At 37.4% G+C, this 20,910-nt stretch overlaps 1 protein-coding gene across 4 annotated transcripts in view; it reads left to right on the top strand.

Annotated features, from left to right (window-relative positions):
- Positions 1 to 20,910, top strand: part of RCAN2 (regulator of calcineurin 2) — a 331,461-nt gene that overhangs the window by 44,498 nt on the left and 266,053 nt on the right. For 3 of the 4 annotated variants that reach the window (XM_060189918.1, XM_007537126.3, XM_060189917.1), the window contains exon 2: positions 12,493 to 12,719. In XM_060189918.1, coding sequence (XP_060045901.1) covers positions 12,495 to 12,719 — 225 coding nt within the window. In that variant the 5' untranslated portion in view covers positions 12,493 to 12,494. Of the gene's footprint in view, positions 1 to 6,176; positions 6,195 to 12,492; positions 12,720 to 20,910 lie in introns of those variants that run through there. The other variant, XM_060189919.1, reaches the window with a different exon arrangement.

Genomic DNA, 20,910 nt, shown 5'->3' with positions numbered 1-20,910 from the left:
AGGACAGAGAGAAATGGAGAGAGGAAGGGAAGACAGAGAGGGGGAGAGAAAGACAGATACCTGCAGACCTGCTTCACCGCCTGTGAAGCGACTCCCCTGCAGGTGGGGAGCCAGGGGCTCGAACCGGGATTTTTATGCTGATCCTTGTGCTTTGCGCCACTTGCGCTTAACCTGCTGCACTACCGCCCGACTCCCCTTTTCTTTATTTTCTTTCTTTCTTTCTCTCTTTCTTTCTCTCTTTCTTTCTTTCTTACTTTCTTTCTTTCTCTTTTATCTTTTTTTAGAGGGAAAGGAACAGTGAGGGAGGGAGGAGAGAGAAAAGAGACACTAATAGTACACTGTTCCATCATCAGTGGGACTCTCTTGATGCTGCCCATGGATGTACCTGGGACCTCCTTATAGTAAGATATAAACTCTACCTTGTGAGCTATATCCCAGCCCCATACCAGATTTAAAAATAACCTATAGGAATGACTTGATTTGTATTATTTTCAGTTATAAAACTACATTCTGAGACATAGTATAGTGGCTATGCAGAAAGGCCTTAATGCTTGAAGTACCAGAGGTTCAGGTTCAAGTCCTGGTCTCAAAAGAGATAGGCTCCTCTGATAAAAACAAACAAATAAACAGAAAAAAACTGTATTATGTTAGTAAAACCTTAACATTAACACGTTTTGTTTATTTTTGTTTATATTTTTAAATAGTGTGCCATTTATGTGTGTGTGTTTTTCTTTTTTCTTTTTCTTTTTCTCATTACCTGGATTATTGCTGGGACTTGGTGCTTGCATGTCTCCATCATTCTTGGTGACTATTTTTGTTATTTTTGACAGAGGGAGGGAGGATGAAGGGACAGAAGGAAAGAGGGAGGGAAGGAGGGAGGGAGGGATAGAGAGAGAGAGAGAGAGATATCAAGGAGAGGTTCCTTCAGCACTGTTCCACTGCTTGTGAAACTTCCTGTTGCAGGTGGGGATCAGGGGCAGGGACTTGGACTCTGGTGGTCCTCAAGCATGGGAACATATACATTCTATTGGATTAGTCACCACCTGGCCCTGTAAATTATATATCTGAAGTTAGCTTCAACAGTTCGTTTCTCACCCTCCACCATACTGAGATTCTGTTATACCATAGGTACTGAAGTCCTCTTACCACTCCTCCTTTGGGTCCCTAAATCCTCTGTAATAGACTACAGGAGCTGTAAGTAGCTCCTTTTTACGTAATTCACTAAGTCAAACCTCATTATGAGAACTTTCTCTAGGTTTCAAGTTGAAGACTTACTGAAAAACAGCTCAGTCTATAATCTCAAGAAGTTTGTCTGGCTTGAGATACAACTATTGATTGTAAATCAGAACAAAGAATTACCTGCAAAAGACACCTGTGAAGGTGTTCAGAGGCAATGGAAGGATGTCAAGTTCATGGGATAATGGGGGATTGGGAAGTTTCCCAGAGGATATGACTGTTGTGAGGTAAAGACATTTCTTCCCTTTTGATGAATAAGCTTAGATTTAGAAATAAGGCATGTAAATCTTATGCTACACAGAAAAATTTTGTCTCTATTTAATTTTACAGTAGTTAACCCCATGGTCCTAAGTAGTGAGGTTATCTTAACTACTGTTTCTTTGTGGTTTTTTATTTGTTTTTTAATTTAAAAAAATTTTTTATTTATAAAAAGGAAAACATTGACAAAATCATAGGATAAGAGGGGTACAGCTTCACACAATTCCCACCACCAGAACTCTGTATCCCATCCCCTCCCCTGATAGGTTTCCTATTCTTTAACCCTCTGGGAGTATGGACCCAAGGAAATTGTGGGATGCAGAAGGTTTAAGGTCTGGCTTCAACCTTCTGCATATTTTAGTTATATTCCAAATTTCCTGTGGCTATACTAGTTTTTTTTTTTTTTCTCCCTGAGCCTGAAATCGGATATGCAGGTGGATCCAAGTTATCGTCTGGGGAGATGATGTCATGGTTGGAAAAGGACCAGAAAGCTGGATTAGGGAAGAGAGTAGCTCCCTAATATGGGAAAGGGGTATAAATATTGTTGACTGTAAACTTCATTGATTTGATGTGATCTGGCTCCCATAATTAGCTTAAGAGCCTATGTGACCTCTGCATCCCTCTAGATCTGAGCTCACATTCTGTGGTCATGAGTATGGATATTCTATGCTTCCCCAATATTGACCCATCTTCCTCAGGTGTAGCATAGAGTATGTTGTCCTCCATCCTGCCTTCAGAGCATGGAACATTCTTTACCATTGCTGATCTTTGTCTGTGATTGGTGCATTTTGTTTTTGTAGTTCTTCTTCATTCAGTTTTGGAAGTTCATATGTTTCTAGGAATTCTTCCATTTCTTCCAGATTCTCTAGCTTGGTGGGGTATAGTTCTTCATACAAGTTTCACATGTTCTGGATTTCTGTGGTGTCAATTGTGATATCTCCTCTATCGTTTACAATTCTATTAATTTGAGTCATCTCCCTCCCTTTTTTTTTTTTTTTAGTGAGTCTGACTAGGGGTTTGTCAATTTTGTTTATTTTTTCAAAGAACCAACATTTGGCTTCATTGATCTTTTGTATGGTTCTCTTATTTTCAATGTTGTTTATTTCTGCTCTAATTTTAGTGATTTCTGTCCTTCTGTCCTTCTGGTTGCTGTAGGGTTCCTTTGTTCCTCTTCCTCTAAGTCTGTAAGGTGTGCAGTAAGGTTGTTTACTTGAGCTTTTCCTTGTTCTTTAATATGTAATTGTATGGCTATAAGTTTCCCTCTCAATACTGCTTTAGCTGTGACCCAAATATTTTGATAGCTTGTGTCTTCATTTTCATTTGTTTCCAGGAACATTTGAATTTCTTGCTTGAATGTCACTCTGACCCTGCAGTTCTTAAGCAGTATGTTGTTTAGTTTCCAAACTCTGTGACTTTTAGTAATTTTCTGTTTGTTGTTAAATGTTAGTTTTACTCCATTTTGGTCTGAGAAGATAGCTGGGATGATTTCAGTGCTCTTTAATTTGTTGATATTGTCTTTGTGGCCTAACATGTGGTCTATCCTTGAGGTTGTGCTGTATGGATTTGAAAAGAATGTGTACTCCAGTTTTTTGGGGTGAAGAACTATGAAAATGCCCAGGAGGTCTAGTGTTTCCATCTCTTCATTTATTTCTCTTTTTTCTTTGTTGATTCTCTGCTTTGTTGATCTGTCTACGTGTGAGAGTAGGGTGTTAAAATCTCCCAATATGATTGTATTACTATTGATATATTTTTGTAGTTCTTTCAGTAGGTGTTTGATGTATTTAAGTGGTCCGTCATTGGGTACATAGATGTTAATATTTGTTAAATCTTCTTGGTTGATTGATCCTCTAATCATTATGTAATGGCCTTGCCTATCTTTTATTACTTTATTTAATTTAAAGTCTATTATGTCAAAGATGAGAGTGGCTGTTCCTGCCTTTTTTGTGGTCCATTAGCCTGTAGTTAGTTTTCCATCACTCTAAGCCTGTAGGATAGTTTTCCATCACTTTCACTTTAAGTCTGTGTTTATCTTGTTGGGTCAGATGGGATTCCTGTAAGCAGCATATGGTTGGGTTGTGGTTTCTGATCCATCCTTCCACCTTGTGCCTTTTATTGGGTGAGTTTAAGTCATTGACATTTATTGATATTATGGATTTAATGTATTATAGTGCCATTATTCAACATTTTTTTTATTTGCTCTGATATATGGCAAGCATTATGGTGATGTTCTTGTTTATAAGAGGTCGTTTAGAATCTCTTTCAGGGCAGGCTTGGTGATGGTTGCCTCCTTTAACTGTTGTCTGTCTGAAAAGGTTTTGATCCCTCCATCTAGTTTGAATGAAAGTCTAGCAGGATATATTATCCTTGTTTGAAACTCTTTTTCATTCAGGGCTCGATAGATATCTTGGCATTCTCTTCTGGCTTTTAGGGTTTGAGTGGAGAAGTCTGCAGATAATCTTATGGGTTTTCCCCTGTATGTGACTTTTTGTTTTTTCTCTTGCAGCCTTTAGGATCCTTTCTTTATCCTTACTTCTTTTCATTGTAACTATGGTGTCTCAGTGTTTTCAGGTCCGGATTGATTCTATTTGGGACTCTCTGGGCCTCTGGAATTTTAACGTCCTTTCTGTTATTTAGGTCTGGGAAGTTTTCTTCTATTATTTCTTCTAGAATATTTACTTCCCCTTGCTCTCTTTCTTCTTCTGGCAGGTCAATTATATGAATGTTACTTCTTTTGAGATCATCCCATATGTCTCTGTTGTTGTTTTCAGTGTCTCTCAATCTCTTTTTGAGCTCTTTTACCTCTTTCTTAGTTTTCTCTATATCATCCTCTTTCTGGCTAAGTTTTTTTTTCAGCTTCTGTTAGCCTACTTTCCCTTCCCTTAGCTTCTTTCTTCAGTTCTGTTATAGTATTAGCTTGTTCTGCTAATTGACCTGTTAGTTCAGCTGTTTCATCTTTTAGTTCTCTACCTCGAGGTAGCTAGTATTTTCTTGAGGGTCTCATCTATTGTTTCCCTAATACCGCTAGCCCTTTCCTCCATAGTTATCTTCATTTCTGTGATTATTGGGTTTACTATTGCTTGCATACTTTTCTTATCTATGGTTACTTCTGACTGATTTGGAGTTTCTCCTGGGCTCCTGTCTTGAGTCATTGTGGTAGCAGTTTTATTTGCTCTTGATTTAACCATTTTTTTATTGATGTGTTTTTTATTTTTCTGATCTGTTGTTCTTCGGTTGTTGTGTTTTGAGTACAAGCCATGCTATACTAAATACCTTTATGACAAATGCAATCACCAACCTCAGAAATGACAACAGTAGTAACTGACGCAAGAATTGATGCAGTTTAATCAATACCAGTTAGCCAAACAACACCTCCAGTCCAAGAAAAAATAGCAACCAAATCCGAAAGAAGGAAAAAAATAGAAAGGAGAAAATGGAAAGCAAGAACAGACAATTATGCAAATCTACTGTCCACTGAAAATTCTAGGGAAATCAAGAGGAGAAAGGGAAATAGAGAAGAGAGTCCACTCTGAGCCAGATTTCTTCCCCAAAATAATTCACAAATGAGTATTAGTGAATTCAGAAAGCAAAAGAAGGAGGAAGGAAGAAAAGAGACAAGAACAAGAAAAAAAAGAGCAGTGAAAGGAAAACATTTTTTTTTTCTTCTTTTTGAATTAGCTAGGAGGAGGGAAAAAGGAGAGGAGAGTAGAGGGAAGATGTAGAGTGAAACAAGTTCCTCTCACTATGGATAGGACACCTGGTCATCTAGCAATAGAAAAAAATAACAGTTAATTTTGGTCAACCTGAAGAAGGATGGGGGAAGGGACACGTGTATATGTAATAGTAATAATAGACCAGAGTAAAAAACCCTAGCAGTCAGTCTGCAGCATGGATGCCTCCAGATTGGCCCAGGCAGCCTGAGCAAATACAGCCAATTATAAGAAGTATCCAAAAAAAAAAAAAAAAAAACAACCAAAACAAACAAACAACAACAACAACAAAAACCTCCAGGTAGTCTTTCCCAGGCAGGGGTGAGGCTCTGATTGGTCAGATAGTTTGTTGCTCAAATAGAGCTCCAGCCACTTAGAGAAAAAAAAAGAGAAGGAAATCAAAAAGGAAAAGGATTGGAATGACACCCCTGATGAGCCAAGAATATTGGTAAAGAAAAAAGCTCAGAGGGGAGCCTGCTAGGAGCAGTTGTCCAGCCCCTAGGGTCTGGTTCTGGGGTTTGGGGGAGGGGTGAGCTTTTGAAATAATCAAAATATTTCCTTTCTTTTCCCTCTGTTTTCTTACCCAAAAGTGAGCTATAGGACCCCTCATTAGTGTCCCACTTAGGACCCCTTACTCACCCTCCTGCTGACAGACGGCCCAGTATCCTACCCTATCCAGCAAATCCTAGGTCACAGGCCACTGCTTATTGGAGCTCATGCCAGCAGTTGACTTCAATTTGCCATCTTCCTCTTTTTAAATTTTAACCAGAGCTTTGCTTGGCACTGGCTTTTGTCGGTGCCAGGAGTTGAACATGAAAACATCTGAGTCTCAGGTTTGAAAGTCTTTTTGGATAACCACTATGCTATTTCTCATTCTTTTACACTTAGAGAGAGCTCCCCCAGTGCTGTCCATGGTGATCACTTGAGGTGCTGGGCCTCCAACCCAGGACTTTGCACATGTGGAGCCCGTGAGGAGGCACAGGCTTTACCAGGGTAGCTATTGCCTGCTTCATATTGTACTATAATTATTCATTTTATAAATTTACTTTTAATTATTAGTATCATTAACTATGCTATTAGTTGCAGGTTTTTATATTTCTTTGCCAGGAATTTCATTTCATTTTCATACTTTTTTTGTTTTTGTTTGTTTTTTGAGCAGAAGTCTTATGCGTGTGCTGCTAATTTAGATGTAGACATAGAGACAGGTGGATAGACAGGTAGAAATACCACAGCACCTAGTGTCATGGTATTTCTCTGTGGTGTTAGGATTCAAACCCAGGATACATAGATTTACTTGGTGATCTATCTCCCTGGTCCCAGGTCTTTTTTTTTTTTTTTTAAATTATTTCTATTATTTATTGAAAAGAGACAGCCAGATATCAAGAGGGAAAGAGGAGATAGAGAGGAAGAGAGACAGACACCGGCAGCCCTGCTTCACCACTTTTAAAGCTTTCCCCCTGCAGGTGGGGACTGGGGGCTTGAGCCTGGGTCCTTGTGCATTGTAACATATGCACTCAACCAAGTATGCCATCACCCAGCCCCCCCCCCCCCATTCTTTTCATTTTAATAGTTTCCCTTTCTCTTGGCTTATTTTGGTTTACTAAACCATGGTGAACTGAGGTAGTATCAAAACATTATGGTTTTTCTCTGAGGTTATCATGCTGATATACTTTTATAGCACGTCACATTATATAACCTTTTAAAAGCATTTTTTTAATTGGATACAGAAAGACAGAGAGAAATCAATATAAAAGGAGGAGATAGAGAGGGAGAGAGAGACACGTGCATCACTTCCCTACCAACTGCACCATCACTGGGCCCACTACATCCTTTGTACATAGTGAATAGTACTGATTTTGATCACTTCCTTTACTCCGATTTCATTCATCTTTTCTTCCTCCTTTATTGAGAGAGGCATATAAATATTTTCTTGTCTTATAATGATATATTGAGTCATACACTGATCAATTGACTTCCTCAAATTGTGAGATGAGTCAGTAATGTAACTGGTAAGTGAAATCAAGACTCTTTTGTTCAAAGCTTTTGACTTCTAAGATACTTTTCCTTATCAGTATAACAGGTTATTTGCCAAAATGCATTCACCTTTTAATCTCTAATGGATGTAATGAGCTTCAAATAAAAATAATCATATTGTCACAGCTAAGAACAAAATTAAGCCATTTGGGTAGATTAAAATGAGTCCAGACTGAGAAATACTATTATCCACTTAATTAATTTAATCAATATTGGATTTAAATTTATATTTACAACAAATAAGCTGTAACATTATCAAAATGCATTAAATAACATTTTGGGTCTAGTATGATTAATTATAAATAACCAAGATTGCAAATAAAATCAGAATGGATAACTATCTACATTTAATTCTATTGGATGATTATGGCTTTATTATCAAAAGGTATTACTATACACTATTGATGAAATTAATAGTTTTAATGCTCTTAATAATTAATTTTACTTTAACATAATTAGTACTCTAATATAATACATGGCAGTTATGTGTACTATACTAAAATATACTTCAGATGTTTTTTATGAGTATGTATAAAATAAATACAAAAACTATTAATTGAAATGAGACATTTCAATTAAAAGTATACACTTGGGTTTAATTATAAAGTAAATATTACAATGTGTATTATATTGTTACTTTAAGTAAATATTTTGCTATATAAGTAGAAAAATGTTTCATTAATTGGGATCTTTAAACATTAGTATATAGGAATAAGTCTACTATGCTTTATATAGGTTGCCATTCTAATTTACCACAAACTAGGGAGATCTGATTTTAGAAATAAGCCTCATGTTCTTTAATTTTTTATTCCTTTCCCAACTAGACTTAATATTTTATATATAGCACATTATTTACATTGCCACAAAATACTGTTCATTAGAATACCATTTTGTCTTTGTTTCTAGGAAAATAAATAAATAACACATTCAGAGTTCAAGAGAGATATAAAATGAAAATCAGACTTGTCTAACTAAATTTTATGACATGAGAACAGAGTGACACTTGGAAGTACCAATATTTCTGTCTTTTATTTTCAAACTCTGAAGTGCTGAGATTGGGGATAACAGATAATACAAAGATGACTTAGCAGTCAAGCCATAATTGTCAGTCAGTTTAAAACATATTTTATTCACTTATTGGATAGAGACAGAGAGAAATTGAGAAGGGAGGGGGAGATTGGGAAAGTAAGAGTAAGAGAGACACCAGCAGCACTGCTGCACCCCTGGAAAAACTTCTCACCTGCAGGTGGGAACCAGGGATTGAACTTGTGTCCTTGAATATTGTAACTGTATGAACCACTGCCTAGACCCTTGCTGGTAAGTTTTACTTATACATCCATGGAACATTTTTTCACCTTCTGTGTCTCTAATTATTGAGATTTGAACAAAATAATATGGCAGTTGTGACAAAATCTGCTGAATTATGTACTGCATAAGGAAATTTCTCCAACTGCCTGCAATTAGATATAATTTGAAACATAAGGGTTGAGAACATAATGGAATATTGAATGAGCCCAGGCAGATGATATTACTACTGGTAAATTTCATTATGAGGCTAGGTGGAATGGGAACCTATTTACCATGCACCAGAGATGACAGAACTGAAATTTCAGATCCAGTGTTCATAAATAAATATCCAGTTATTAATATAGAAGAAATAATCCTTATTGTATATATTAACTATAGAGTTTTTTATAATCGGGGCTCAGTTGGGAATGAAGTGGATTGTACTTTATTTTTCTTTCTTTTTAAAATTGCCACCAGGGTTACCTCTGGAGCTTTTGCCAGCACTACAAATCCACTGTTCCCCCAGGCCATATTTTCCTTTTCTTTTTTTTTTTTCTATTATAGGACAGAGAGAAATTGAGAGGGATGGGGAGACAGAGAGGGAGAGAGAAAGATAGACACATGCAGATCTGAAGCAAACCCCCTGCAGGTGGAGGAGTGGGAGCTCAAACCTGGGTCCTTGATCATTGTAATAAGTGCGTTTAACTGGGTGCACCAACATGCAACTCCTATACTTTCTTAAATAGAGATTTGTGTTGAATTTGATGTGTTTTATTTTTATGGCATAGCAACATGACGCTGGTATCAAATTCATTGTATTTGAATCCTCATCCTGCCATTTTGATTTTGCAGGAGGTATGTAATTTGCTTTGTTCCTTGGTCTTCCATGTATGAAGTAGCAGTAATTTAGTATCAACCTTACAGAATATTATGAAGATGAAATAATTTAGTTAATATATGTCAGTGACTTAGAACACTTCTAGAACTCAGTACTAGCATTAATGGTAGTGTTGTATAATTCATCCTGTGGCTTATCAAAATACTTTTCTACGTGTATGTTTGTACATTTGATGTTAGTGAGGATACAAAGGTTTAGAGAACTTGCATAACTTTCTCAGGTTGCAAGTTTAGTAAATGTTGGTCAGCTAAGCTAGCATGTCCATCTTACAGTTCCTATTCTGGTTAAATTGGTTTGATTTTCCATAGCATTGTTTAGATATTGCCTAGAAGAAGCGGTTTAGGAAATTGTGATTTAGAAAATATTGTATTTTCACAGTCTCACAATCTTCTCCATCCTGAGAACTCCTTCTCCTCCCTCTTTTTTTTTTTTTTTTTCCTCTTCTGCCTTCAGGGTTATTGCTGGGACTCGGTGCCTAAACTATGAATCCACTGCTCCTGGAGGCCATCTTCTCAATTTTGTTGTCATTATTGTTGTTATTGTTATTGTTGACATTTCTGTTGTTGTCGTTGTTGGATAGGGCAGAGAGAAATGGAGAGAGGAGGGGAAGACAGAGGGAGCGAAAGATAGACACCAGCAGACCTGCTTCACTGCTTTTTTTTTTTTTTAATTTTTTATTTAAGAAAGGATTAGTGAACAAAAGCATAAGGTAGGAGGGGTACAACTCCACACAATTCCCAACACCCAATCCCCATAACCCACCCCCTCCCCTGATAGCTTTCCCATTCTCTATCCCTCTGGGAGCATGGACCCAGGGTCGTTGAGGGATGCAGAAGGTAGAAGGTCTGGCTTCTGTAATTGCTTCCCCGCTGAACATGGGCGTTGACTGGTCGGTCCATACCCCCAGTCTGCCTCTCTCTTTCCCTAGTAGGGTGTGACTCTGGGGAAGCTGAGCTCCAGGACACATTGGTGGGGTCTTCAATCCAGGGAAGCCTAGCCAGCATCCTGGTGGCATCTGGAACCTGGTGATTGAAAACAGAGTTAACATATGAAGCCAAACAATTTGTTGAGCAATCATGGATCCCAAGCTTGGAATAGTGGAGAGGAAGTGTTAGGGAGGTACTCACTGCAAACTCTAGTGTAGTCCTGCTTTCAGGTATATATTTTGCAGTAGTTTATGGATACGTGTGCACATAAGCTCTCTCTCACAGAAACTGGTGTATATCTAGGTTATGGGACTTTGTTAGAAAGTGAACTACCTGAGATGAAATTAGAGTGTACTATTAAAGGAAAGGTCTCACCCGAGTAATGAAGCTGAAGGGTTGTCATTCCACACGTGAAGTCTCTGGATACATTCTGAGGTGAAGCATGTTGAGGTAGCAATCGTTGCTTTGGTTAGGTTGTGATCGGCAGATGCAATGTTATTTGGTTTGGATTGGGAGATGCATACGGGAAAGTGGGCCCTATCCAAGGGTTCCAGGACTGGGGGAAGTAGGGGCTCTATAGTGAAGATGTGAGGTTCCTGCTGTCTTAGGGTTCAAAAAGACACTCAATAGTTAATATTATCATCACATTATTTGTTAATTGGGTTAACTTTGAAAAGTCCCTTTGTTATGGTTTGCTGGACAGTACCCAGTATCTTGAATATAGCTGTGCTATTGGAAGCTTCTAATCTACTTGGTCTAGGCTTTTGAGAGAGTCCGCATATCAAATACATAGCCTATATATTAAAAAGATTCAGTTTGTCTTTTGAGAAACTTTGAGACATACAATTGATTTCCCCCTCTCATATTAATTAGCTACTGATTTATATGTCTACATTTTGCTAGGAGTGTACATAAACACCATTCCCACCACCAAAGGACTGTGACCCATCCCTCCCGCCCACTCCCACCCCCCACTGGCCCAGGAAGCTACATGCCTACCCCTCACCACTGGGTTTTTACTTTGGTGCCCTACTTACAATTTGATCAGGTCCTGCTTTTAGTTTCCCTTTCAGATCTTCTTAGTCAGCTTCTGTTGATGAGTGGGATCATCCCATACTCATCTTTATCTTTCTGACTTAGTTCACTTAACATAATTCCTTCTAGCTCTGTCCAAGATGGGTCAGAGAAGGTGGGTTCATTGTTCTTGATAGCTGCATAGTATTCCATTGTGTATATATACCACAGCTTTCTCAGCCACTCATCTGTTGTTGGGCACCTGGGTTGCTTCCAGGTTTTAGCTATTATGAATTGTGCTGCTATGAACATAATAATAGCTAATGTTGTCATTATTGTTGTTATTGTTATTGTTGACATTTCTGTTGTTGTCGTTGTTGGATAGGGCAGAGAGAAATGGAGAGAGGAGGGGAAGACAGAGGGAGCGAAAGATAGACACCAGCAGACCTGCTTCACTGCTTTTAAAGCGACCCTCCCGCAGGTGGGGATCCTTATGCAGGTCTTTGCATTTAAGGCCATGTGCACTTAACTCACTAAGCTAACTCCCAGCCCCCTTTCTCCTCCCTCTTTTTTTAAAATTTTTATATTTATGTATTTATTTCCCTTTTGTTGCCCTTGTTTTTTTATTGTTATTGTAGTTATTATTGTTGTTGTTATTTATGTCGTTGCTAGATAGGACAGAAATGGAGAGAGGAGAAGACAGAGGGGGAGAGAAAGATAGACACCTATAAACCTGCTTCACCACCTGTGAAGCTACTCCCCTGCAGGTGGGGAGCCGGGGGCTTGAACCCGGATCCTTGAGCCGGTCCTTGAACTTTGTGCCACCTGCGTTTAACCCGACTCCTTCTCCTCCCTCTTAAGTCTGTTTCTGACACTACAGAACTGTCATTTTAGTGGTCCGGGAGGTGGCAAAGTGGATAAGGCATTAGACTCTCAAGCATGAGGTCCTGAGTTTGGTCCCCAGCAGTACATGTACCAGAGTGATGTCTGGTTCTTTCTCTCTCTTCTATCTTCTCACTAATAAAAAAAAAAAATCTTAAAAAAAAGAATTTTCATTTTAGCACTATATTTTTAACACTAAATTTTAAGGAAACAAATTTACTATAACAAATGTTCATTTTTGTATCCTCAGGAATGAGGGGGGAATCTTACTTCGTTGGAATGAGGAACCTTGGACAGCCAGGGTACATCCCAGAAGATGGAGGACTTTTCTTGCTCTGCTGCATAGACAGAGATTGGGCTGTAACTCGTTGTTTTGCTGAGGAAGCCTTTCAAGCTATCACTGACTTCAATGACCTCCCCAACTCATTGTTTGCATGCAACGTCCACCAGTCAGTGTTTGAAGGAGAAGAGAGCAAGGTAATAATAAGCTTTTTCTATTCTTGGAACATGGGAGATGTGGCTCAAAATATTATCTCAAAATATTTCCATTGCTCATTGTGGTTGATATTTTGAAGTTTGGGAAAACATTCATTTGGCTCTATTCTAGGTATGCATTTTGAAGCAAAACTTATTCTCTAATACTCAGAGTTTGTGTAACAAAAACAAATGGTGTTATAAATAGTAATTGCACTTGATACTCTTTACACTAAGAAGCAGATTTTGTTTTAAAATAAAAGGAACAGAAGTTTTTGTTTTTTTTTTAACTTCCCCCTGCCAAAACTATAATACGGTAGCAAGATTATGGTTTGGTGGAGGGAGAGATGTATTGACACTTATCTGGGAAAATGTGGAAATGTGTCTCCAGGGCAGCAACAGTTCTGTAAGTCAATGTTTCTTTAATAAAGGAATCTGAAGTTTTTTTTTTAAAAAATACAAATGAAAAGCATTTGAATAAATATAAGACCCATAATTGGCCTTTTCCAAAGCAGAATGAGCTCTCATTTACTCCTACTGTTTGATGAGTGTTCTAAAGATAGCTGCCTAAATTATGACCCAATCATTAGGAAGATATTTGTTGGCCATGAGAGTCTTGTTTTTCTCATAAATATTATAGTGGCTGAAATTGGGCCATGTTTCTGTTGTAAGAATTTGAACAAAAATGGTTAACTTCTTTATTTGAGATGATTGAGAAATGAGAAATAGACAAACATTTTCCAGAAAATGAAGCACACTGTTTTAAGAGAAAAATAATTTAGTGTAAGTGTTCTGGGAAATCAGAGATATTTTGTTTAGAGTTCTCTCTAAGCTCACTTCAGACTTCTCTAACTTTTTAAGTGAAGTTTCTGATTTTATCAACGTTCCCATATATATGAATCCCTAACATAATTAGCCACTTTTATGATATATTAAGAAACAAAGACAGTATTATTAGGGGAGGAGTCTTTTTTCCCTAAATTTTGTGACAGTGTGTGAAATATAAGAGTAGAATTTGTGATTGTTGTTTCACAAACTTGCCTTATTTTTGCAAAATACTGAGGTCCAAACTGTTACTTGAACAGAAGTTACTGGAAGTCTTTTTTCCTCTACATTTCTTTCTTTTTTTTTATTGTACTATTTTTTTATTGGGGAATTAATGTTTTACATTCAACAGTAAGTACAATAGTTTGTACATGCATAACATTCCCCAGTTTCCCATATAACAGTACAACCCCCACTAGGTCCTCTGAATCCTTCTTGGACCTGTAATCCTGATACCTTACAAAGGATTCAGATTGGAAATTATTTCAACCATGTAAAGACAGCTTTAGAATGATACTATTTTGTAGCTGAACAGTTGAAGTGATGAGCTAAAAATAGCTTGAAATTCAAGGACTTATATGTGATTAGAGTCTCTAGTGCTTTGATTACTGGGCTATTTGATGTAAGAAAATGACAAATAGACCCTTTAAAAGAAAACTAGGATTCTTCCTTTTGGATTACAAACATTTAGTGACACATACTCTAATTGATTCAGAACAAATAATTTCTCCTGAAGTCTAGTTGAAATTAACTGTGAAATAGGGTTTCATCCTTTTGTATCCTATCATCCATGTATTTAAACATCAACAATTAGAAAACATTTCCCTAGAGGCTTAGTGGTATTTTGACTCTTTCTTGATAAAATATACTTCAGTAGATTGAAATAATAAGTTTTATGAAGGATCTTATAATCTCATTCAGAGTGTTGCAGCTACACCATACGTGGTTATAATAAAGTACAGAAGCTTAGAGAAAATTCATGGGAATGGACAAACCCTTAGCCAGATTCACAAAACAAACAAACAAAAGGGATCTTCCCATATCTACTCTGATTTTCTAATCTTTGACTGAATCATTGATTACCAAATATTCTTATTTAATTTGTATGAAAAGTTGGTACAATTGGCAGCATTTAGTTTTTTTTTTTAATTTATTTATTTTTATTTATTTATTTATTCCCTTTTGTTGCCCTTGTTGTTTTATTGTTGTAGTTATTATTGTTGTTGTCGTCGTTGTTGGATAGGACAGAGAGAAATGGAGAGAGGAGGGGAAGACAGAGAGGAGGAGAGAAAGATAGACACCTGCAGACCTGCTTCACTGACTGTGAAGCGACTCCCCTGCAGGCGGGGAGCCAGCGTTGGAACCCGGATCCTTATGCCAGTCCTTGTGCTTTGCGCCACCTGCGCTTAACCCGCTGTGCTACAGCCTGACTCCCGCAGCATTTAGTTTTAAGATGAACTTCAGAATTAGTGAGATAGCTCACCTAGGACCATGTCTGCTTTTTTATACACACAACCCAGGTTGGACCCTTACCCTCACTGCACTGGGAGAAACTTTAGTACTGTGGTGTCTCTTCCACTCTTTCTTTGAAAATAAAAGGCATTCCAACACAATGAAGCCTTTGTGGCAACAACAAAATGAACATAATAAACCCTTGAGGTAAAATCAATTAATTTGTGATTCATAAACCAGTTCCACATTATTCTGATACAGGTTTTTAAAATTATTTTTGAAGTAACATTTCTTTTTAAGTTTTTTTAGTTATCTTTATTTATTTATTGGATAGAGACAGTCAGAAATTGAGAGAGGGAAGGGGGAGATAAGGAGAGAGACAGAGAGACACCTGCAGCTCTGCTTCACCACTTGAGAAGCTTTCCCCCTGCAGGGGGACTAGGGGCTTGAACCTGAGTCCTTGTACACTGTAATGTGTGCGCTCAGCCAGGTGTGCCACTGCCTAGCCCCTAATCTGATACATTTTCATAGTCAAAGAATTAAATTTTGTAATCAGCAGATATCTATATTATCATTAAATAAGATAAAACTATCTTACTATGATTTTATAGCCCTCATCTGAGGAGAGTCTAGAATATCAAATAATGTGTTCTGGATTAATGTTAAAATTGAAGTATAAATATAAATTTAAGGGTGACAAAGCAAGATAATCAGATAGAAATAAGTTAAATATAATGAGGTGGATTGATTATCTGGGCTCTAGAAAAACAAAACAAAACAGTATTTGGAAACTTTATTGTTTCTCTTTTTTACTGCTACGTGTTTATCTTCATGTTTTGTTCCTTTATAGGACCCCTTTATTTCCATCTTTTCCCCACCACTATCTTAATAAAACTCATTTATTGTATTTATCGTTCTTTTAGGAATTTTCACAAAGTTCAAAGTCCATGAATCTGAGCCAAGAAATCTGTTGATAATCGTTCCCAAAGGGTGGACATTTTAGGCCCTGTGATAAGTTGATAGAAAGAGATTTTTAGGCAGAAAGATGCATTTCCAGCTCTCCTTGTATTTGCCTGAGGGCAAGGCTGGCCATGATGATTGTGTAAAATATCTAGCTATGGGGAGGAACCTAGCTATGAGGAGTTGGAAATCACATCAGAGAAATAAGACATCAGAATGATGCTTAGTATTCACTTCAGAGGTTCAGATGGGTGGATGGGTACATATGTAAATTATTTTAGCATAGTTCTTTTTCAGCATAACCTGCTTTTGAAGAAGCATTGTCTCTTGGTATTGGTAAGTTTAGCTTGTCTCTTGTGATTACTGTAAAGCATAGGTTTTAACTTCCTTAGCTGGGTAGAAATGAAAAGCTTAGCTTCCTATCATAAATGGATCTTAAAGCAATCTCTTCTCTATTTTATTACTTTTTGGAGACACTTATCCTAAGCCCTTCCCCGTTTTTGAAGTAATTTGGATGATACTGAATAGATCTGTTGTCAATATCAATATCAATAACAATATAATATATGCTCTTCTGGTTATCTTTATTTCTGCTTATCAGTATGATAAATATACTGATATGCTCATTTCTGCTATTCTATTTAAAATCTATGCTCCAACACCTAGAGAAAAAAAATTAAGCAGCTTGTTAAAGGCCATGATGTTCACTTTAGTGTTCTGTTAGGAAGAATTCTGAACTCTGTACTTTGATTTGATGCTTTTGCAAGGAATGAGCACATACTTCATTATGACTTGTTGTGGTCCAGATGGTTGAGATTTGTTTACATAACACAAAGGAGAACCAGAGCTGGAGGAAATTGGCATCTGAAACCAATAAATGCAGATTGCTGTTTGCATAGTACAGTTTGAAACATAAATATACATATTTTTTGCATGAGACACATTCCTAACTGGGATCTTTACAGAACTGAATATTTAATAGTTACCAAAGATCATTGCCCTTTGCTATAATCTGCTGAGTTTGTCTTTCTATCTCCAAAAGTCATCCTGAGACAGGTAAAGCTGGAAGGGTATCCTGTGCTCTTTCCTGTTTGTGTTAATGATCGTTAAGGGTCTGTTCAGTGGAGTTCTGGCATTCACTAGTAACTAAAGGGAACACTAAATTGACTACCATGGAGCTTTTGGTTAAATTCAATTCAATAAACTGAAGCCTTAAAGAAAACTTCATAATGACCTTCAAAACCATGAATTTATTCAGTTTAATAATAGTAGTAATAGTGATTTTAGTAATAATAACAACATCAAACACATATAGGATACATATACATTAGCCCTTTAGTAGCCATGGTAATCCTATAAAGGTGATAATTTTCTTCTTCTCTGCCTCTGAAGCACATGATAAGATTGTGGTCCCCAGAATTGGGATCTATTTCTGCCTAATGTATAAGAAGTGATCTGCATCAATGTATACTTGTCTAGTTTGACCCTGAAGAATATCTTTTTCACACTGCTGAAACAAATGGTATTGTGTTTAGGAGGACAATATTGGCACAGATCAAAGTTCTGGCCAACCTTTGATCAATATACAATGGGACAAGAATATGATAATTCTATGATGATTCCAGCCACTGGAATTTTTTAGGTTTGTTATTAAAGTACACTTTAGTTCATCTATGTTGATACAGTGAGTATAACTGATTATCCCCCTTTGTCAGAGAAGGACTCTGAGCAACTCTAGTCATCTATGGCCTCAGAGCTAGTGGTGACAGAGTCAGGGATTCAAGCCCAGATTATAGAGCTCACAATCTAGTTTCTTAAATGTCATGCAGTACTGCATCTCTCATATTCTAGTTTAAATAGATATGAAACAAGGCGCTGGGGATGCAATGATGAGCAAAATTGAATTAAAGTCTAGTGAAATAATAAAAATGGACAAACAAATGATAAACGTGATTCATGCTCACAGTGATGGCAAATCAAAGGAGCATTACCAAATATTCTCTTATAAATTTTTCAAAAGATTTATTTTTATTTTATTGATGAGAGAGAAAGAGAGAATATAGGGAGGGGAAAGAGGAAGGAAAGGGAGAGATACAGAGAGAAAGAGAGAGAGAGAGAGAGAGAATGAATATTAGTCTGGCATATTCAGTGGCTGAGATCAGATTTATAATCTCATGATTTTCAGTCCTGTGCTCTACTACTGCACAAACTCCTGACCACAGTGTACGTTTTTATCTGTTTTCACAGCTAGAGACAGAGTTTTGTTGTCTTTTTAAAGCAAAGTGCCATTCCTGCCAATTGTTATGTATACATAACATATATAGAGATATCAATATATAATAAATATTATATATGTTTATGAGTATATTTATTATAATGGGCCTAAAATAGTAACCTAGCTACTGTACTCTTAGTCTTTGGATTGATTCTCATATAGGGCTCACCTCTATACATTGCATGTGACAGGAATGATTTTAACACTCAAAGATTCAGTTTTTTCTTTTTTCTTTTGTATGTTTTTCCTTTATTGGGGAGATTAGTGGCATACAGTTGACAGTAAAATATAGTAGTTTGTATATGTGTAACAATTCTCAGTTTTCCACATAAGAATTCAACCCCCTTTAGGTCCACCTCTGCCATCATGTTCTAGGACCCAAACACTGGCCCCCCTACACACACACACACACACACACACACACACCAGAATCTTTTACTTTGGTGCAATACAGCAACTCCACTCCAAGTTCTGTTTTGTGTTTTCCCTTCTGTTCTTATTTTTCAACTTGTCTATGAGTGATATCATCCTATATTCACTTTTCCCTTTTTTGGCTTATCTCACTTAACATGATTGATTTAAGCTCCATCCAAGATGAGAAGAAGAAAATGAATTCACCATATTTGATAGCTGAGTAGGATTTCATTGCATATATGTACTATTACCTTCTCAGCCACTCATCTGTTCTTGGACACCTGTGTTGCTTCCAAGTTCTAGCTATTACAAATTGTGCTGCTATGAACATAGGTATACACAACTCTTTTTGGACTGGTGGGTTTGATTCTTAGGATATATCCTCACGAGAGGAATTGCAGGGCCATGTGATCAATCCATTTCTAGCCTTCTTGAGATTGCTCCAGGATACTCTCCAAAAGGGGTTGGACCAATTGATATTCCCATCAGCAGTGCAGAAGGATACTTTTGCCCCCACAACCTCCCCAGAATTTGTTGCTTCCACCTTTCCTGAAATATGACATTCTCACAGGGTTGAAGTGGTATCTCATTGTTGTCTTTATTTGCATTTCTCTGACAATCAATGACTGAGCATTTTTTCATATGTTTGTTAGCCTTTTGGATCTCTTTTCTGGTGAGTATTCTATTTATATCCTCTCCCCATTTTTTATGGGGTCATTTTTCCCCCTGAGTTTGGTGAGATATTTATATATTTTGGTTATTAGCCTCTTGTCTGAAGTATAGCATGTAAAGATCTTCTCCCATCCTGTAAGAGATCTCCTTATTTGGGTGGTATTTCTTTTGCTGTTCAGAGGCTTTTTAATCTGATTATAGTCCCACTGGTTTGCTTTTGTTTTAGCCTTCCTTGTAATTGTATTTGTATCAATGAAGATACCTAAAACATTGAGATGCAGAAGAGTTTCACCAATATTTTCCTCTTAAGTATTTGCCCCAATTTTTCCAACACCATCTGTTGAAGAGACTTTCCTTTCCCCATTTAATAGTCTGGGCACACTTGTTAAGGAATAGTTGTCTGTTGATTATGGGGGCTTACCTCTGGAATCTCAATTCTATTCCACTGGTCAGTGTATGTGTTTTCCAGTACCAAGCAGCTTTGATTAAAATGGCCCTATAATACCTTTGAGATTTGAGAGTGTGATGCCTCCAGTTCTGTTCATTCTTCTCAAGATTGTTTTGGCAATTCTAGATATTTTCTGGTTCTAGACAAATGTTTGTAGATTTTGTTGTATTCTAAAAAAAAAATTGGGTGGGACCTTGATGGGGAAGATGCATATATTTATTTATTTATTTTTATTGTATTTTATTTATAAAAAGGAAACACTGACAAAACCATAGAGTAAGAGGGGTACAACTCCACACAATTCCCACCACCAGACCTCCATATCCCATCCTCTTCCTTGATAGCTTTCCTATTCTTTAACCCTCTGGGAGTATGGACCCAAGATCACTGTGGGATGCAGAAGGTGGAATGTCTGGCTTGTGTAATTGCTTCCCCCTTGAATATGGGCATTGGCAGGTCAATCCATACTCCCAGCCTGCCTCTGTCTTTCTCTAGTGGGGTGGGGTTCTGGGGAATCTGAGCTCCAGGACACATTGGTGGGGTTGTCTGTCTAGGGAAGTCCAGATGCCAGGGTTGGCATCATGCTAGCATCTGGAACCTGATGGCTTAAAAGAGAGTTAACATATAAAGCCAAACAAATTGTTGACTAATAATGAACCTAAAGCCTGAATTAGTGCAGATGAAGAGTTGGTGGGTCCTCTGTTTTGTAGACAGCTAGTAGGCATATTTTAGTTATATTCCAAAGGGTCTGTGGCTATACTAGTTTTTTTCCTCTCTCTCTCTCTTTTTCTCTTTTTTTCCCCCCATGAGCCTGAAATCTGAAATGCACATGGATCCAGTTATTGTTTGAGGAGATGGAAAAAGGACCAGAAAGCTGGATCAGGGAAGAGAGTAGTTCCCAAATGTGGGAAAGTTATATAAATATTGTTGACTGTAAACCCCATCAATTTGATGTTATCTGGGGCCTATATTCACCTTAGGAGCCTATGTGACCTCTGCATTCCTGTAGATCCGAATTCACATTCTGTGGTCATCAGTAGGAATGTTGCAAGCTGCCCCAATATCAGGACCCATCTTCCTCAGGTGTGGTATAGAGTATGTTGTCCAGCTCCCTTTGGAGGATGTAACATTCTCTACCACTGTTGATC

This window comes from Erinaceus europaeus, chromosome 4 (genome assembly GCF_950295315.1).
Source record: "Erinaceus europaeus chromosome 4, mEriEur2.1, whole genome shotgun sequence".
In the NCBI taxonomy this organism is placed as follows: Eukaryota; Metazoa; Chordata; class Mammalia; order Eulipotyphla; family Erinaceidae; genus Erinaceus; species Erinaceus europaeus.
The sequence above is the reverse complement of the archived record's forward strand: the minus strand, read 5'-3'. Positions and strand labels throughout refer to the sequence as shown.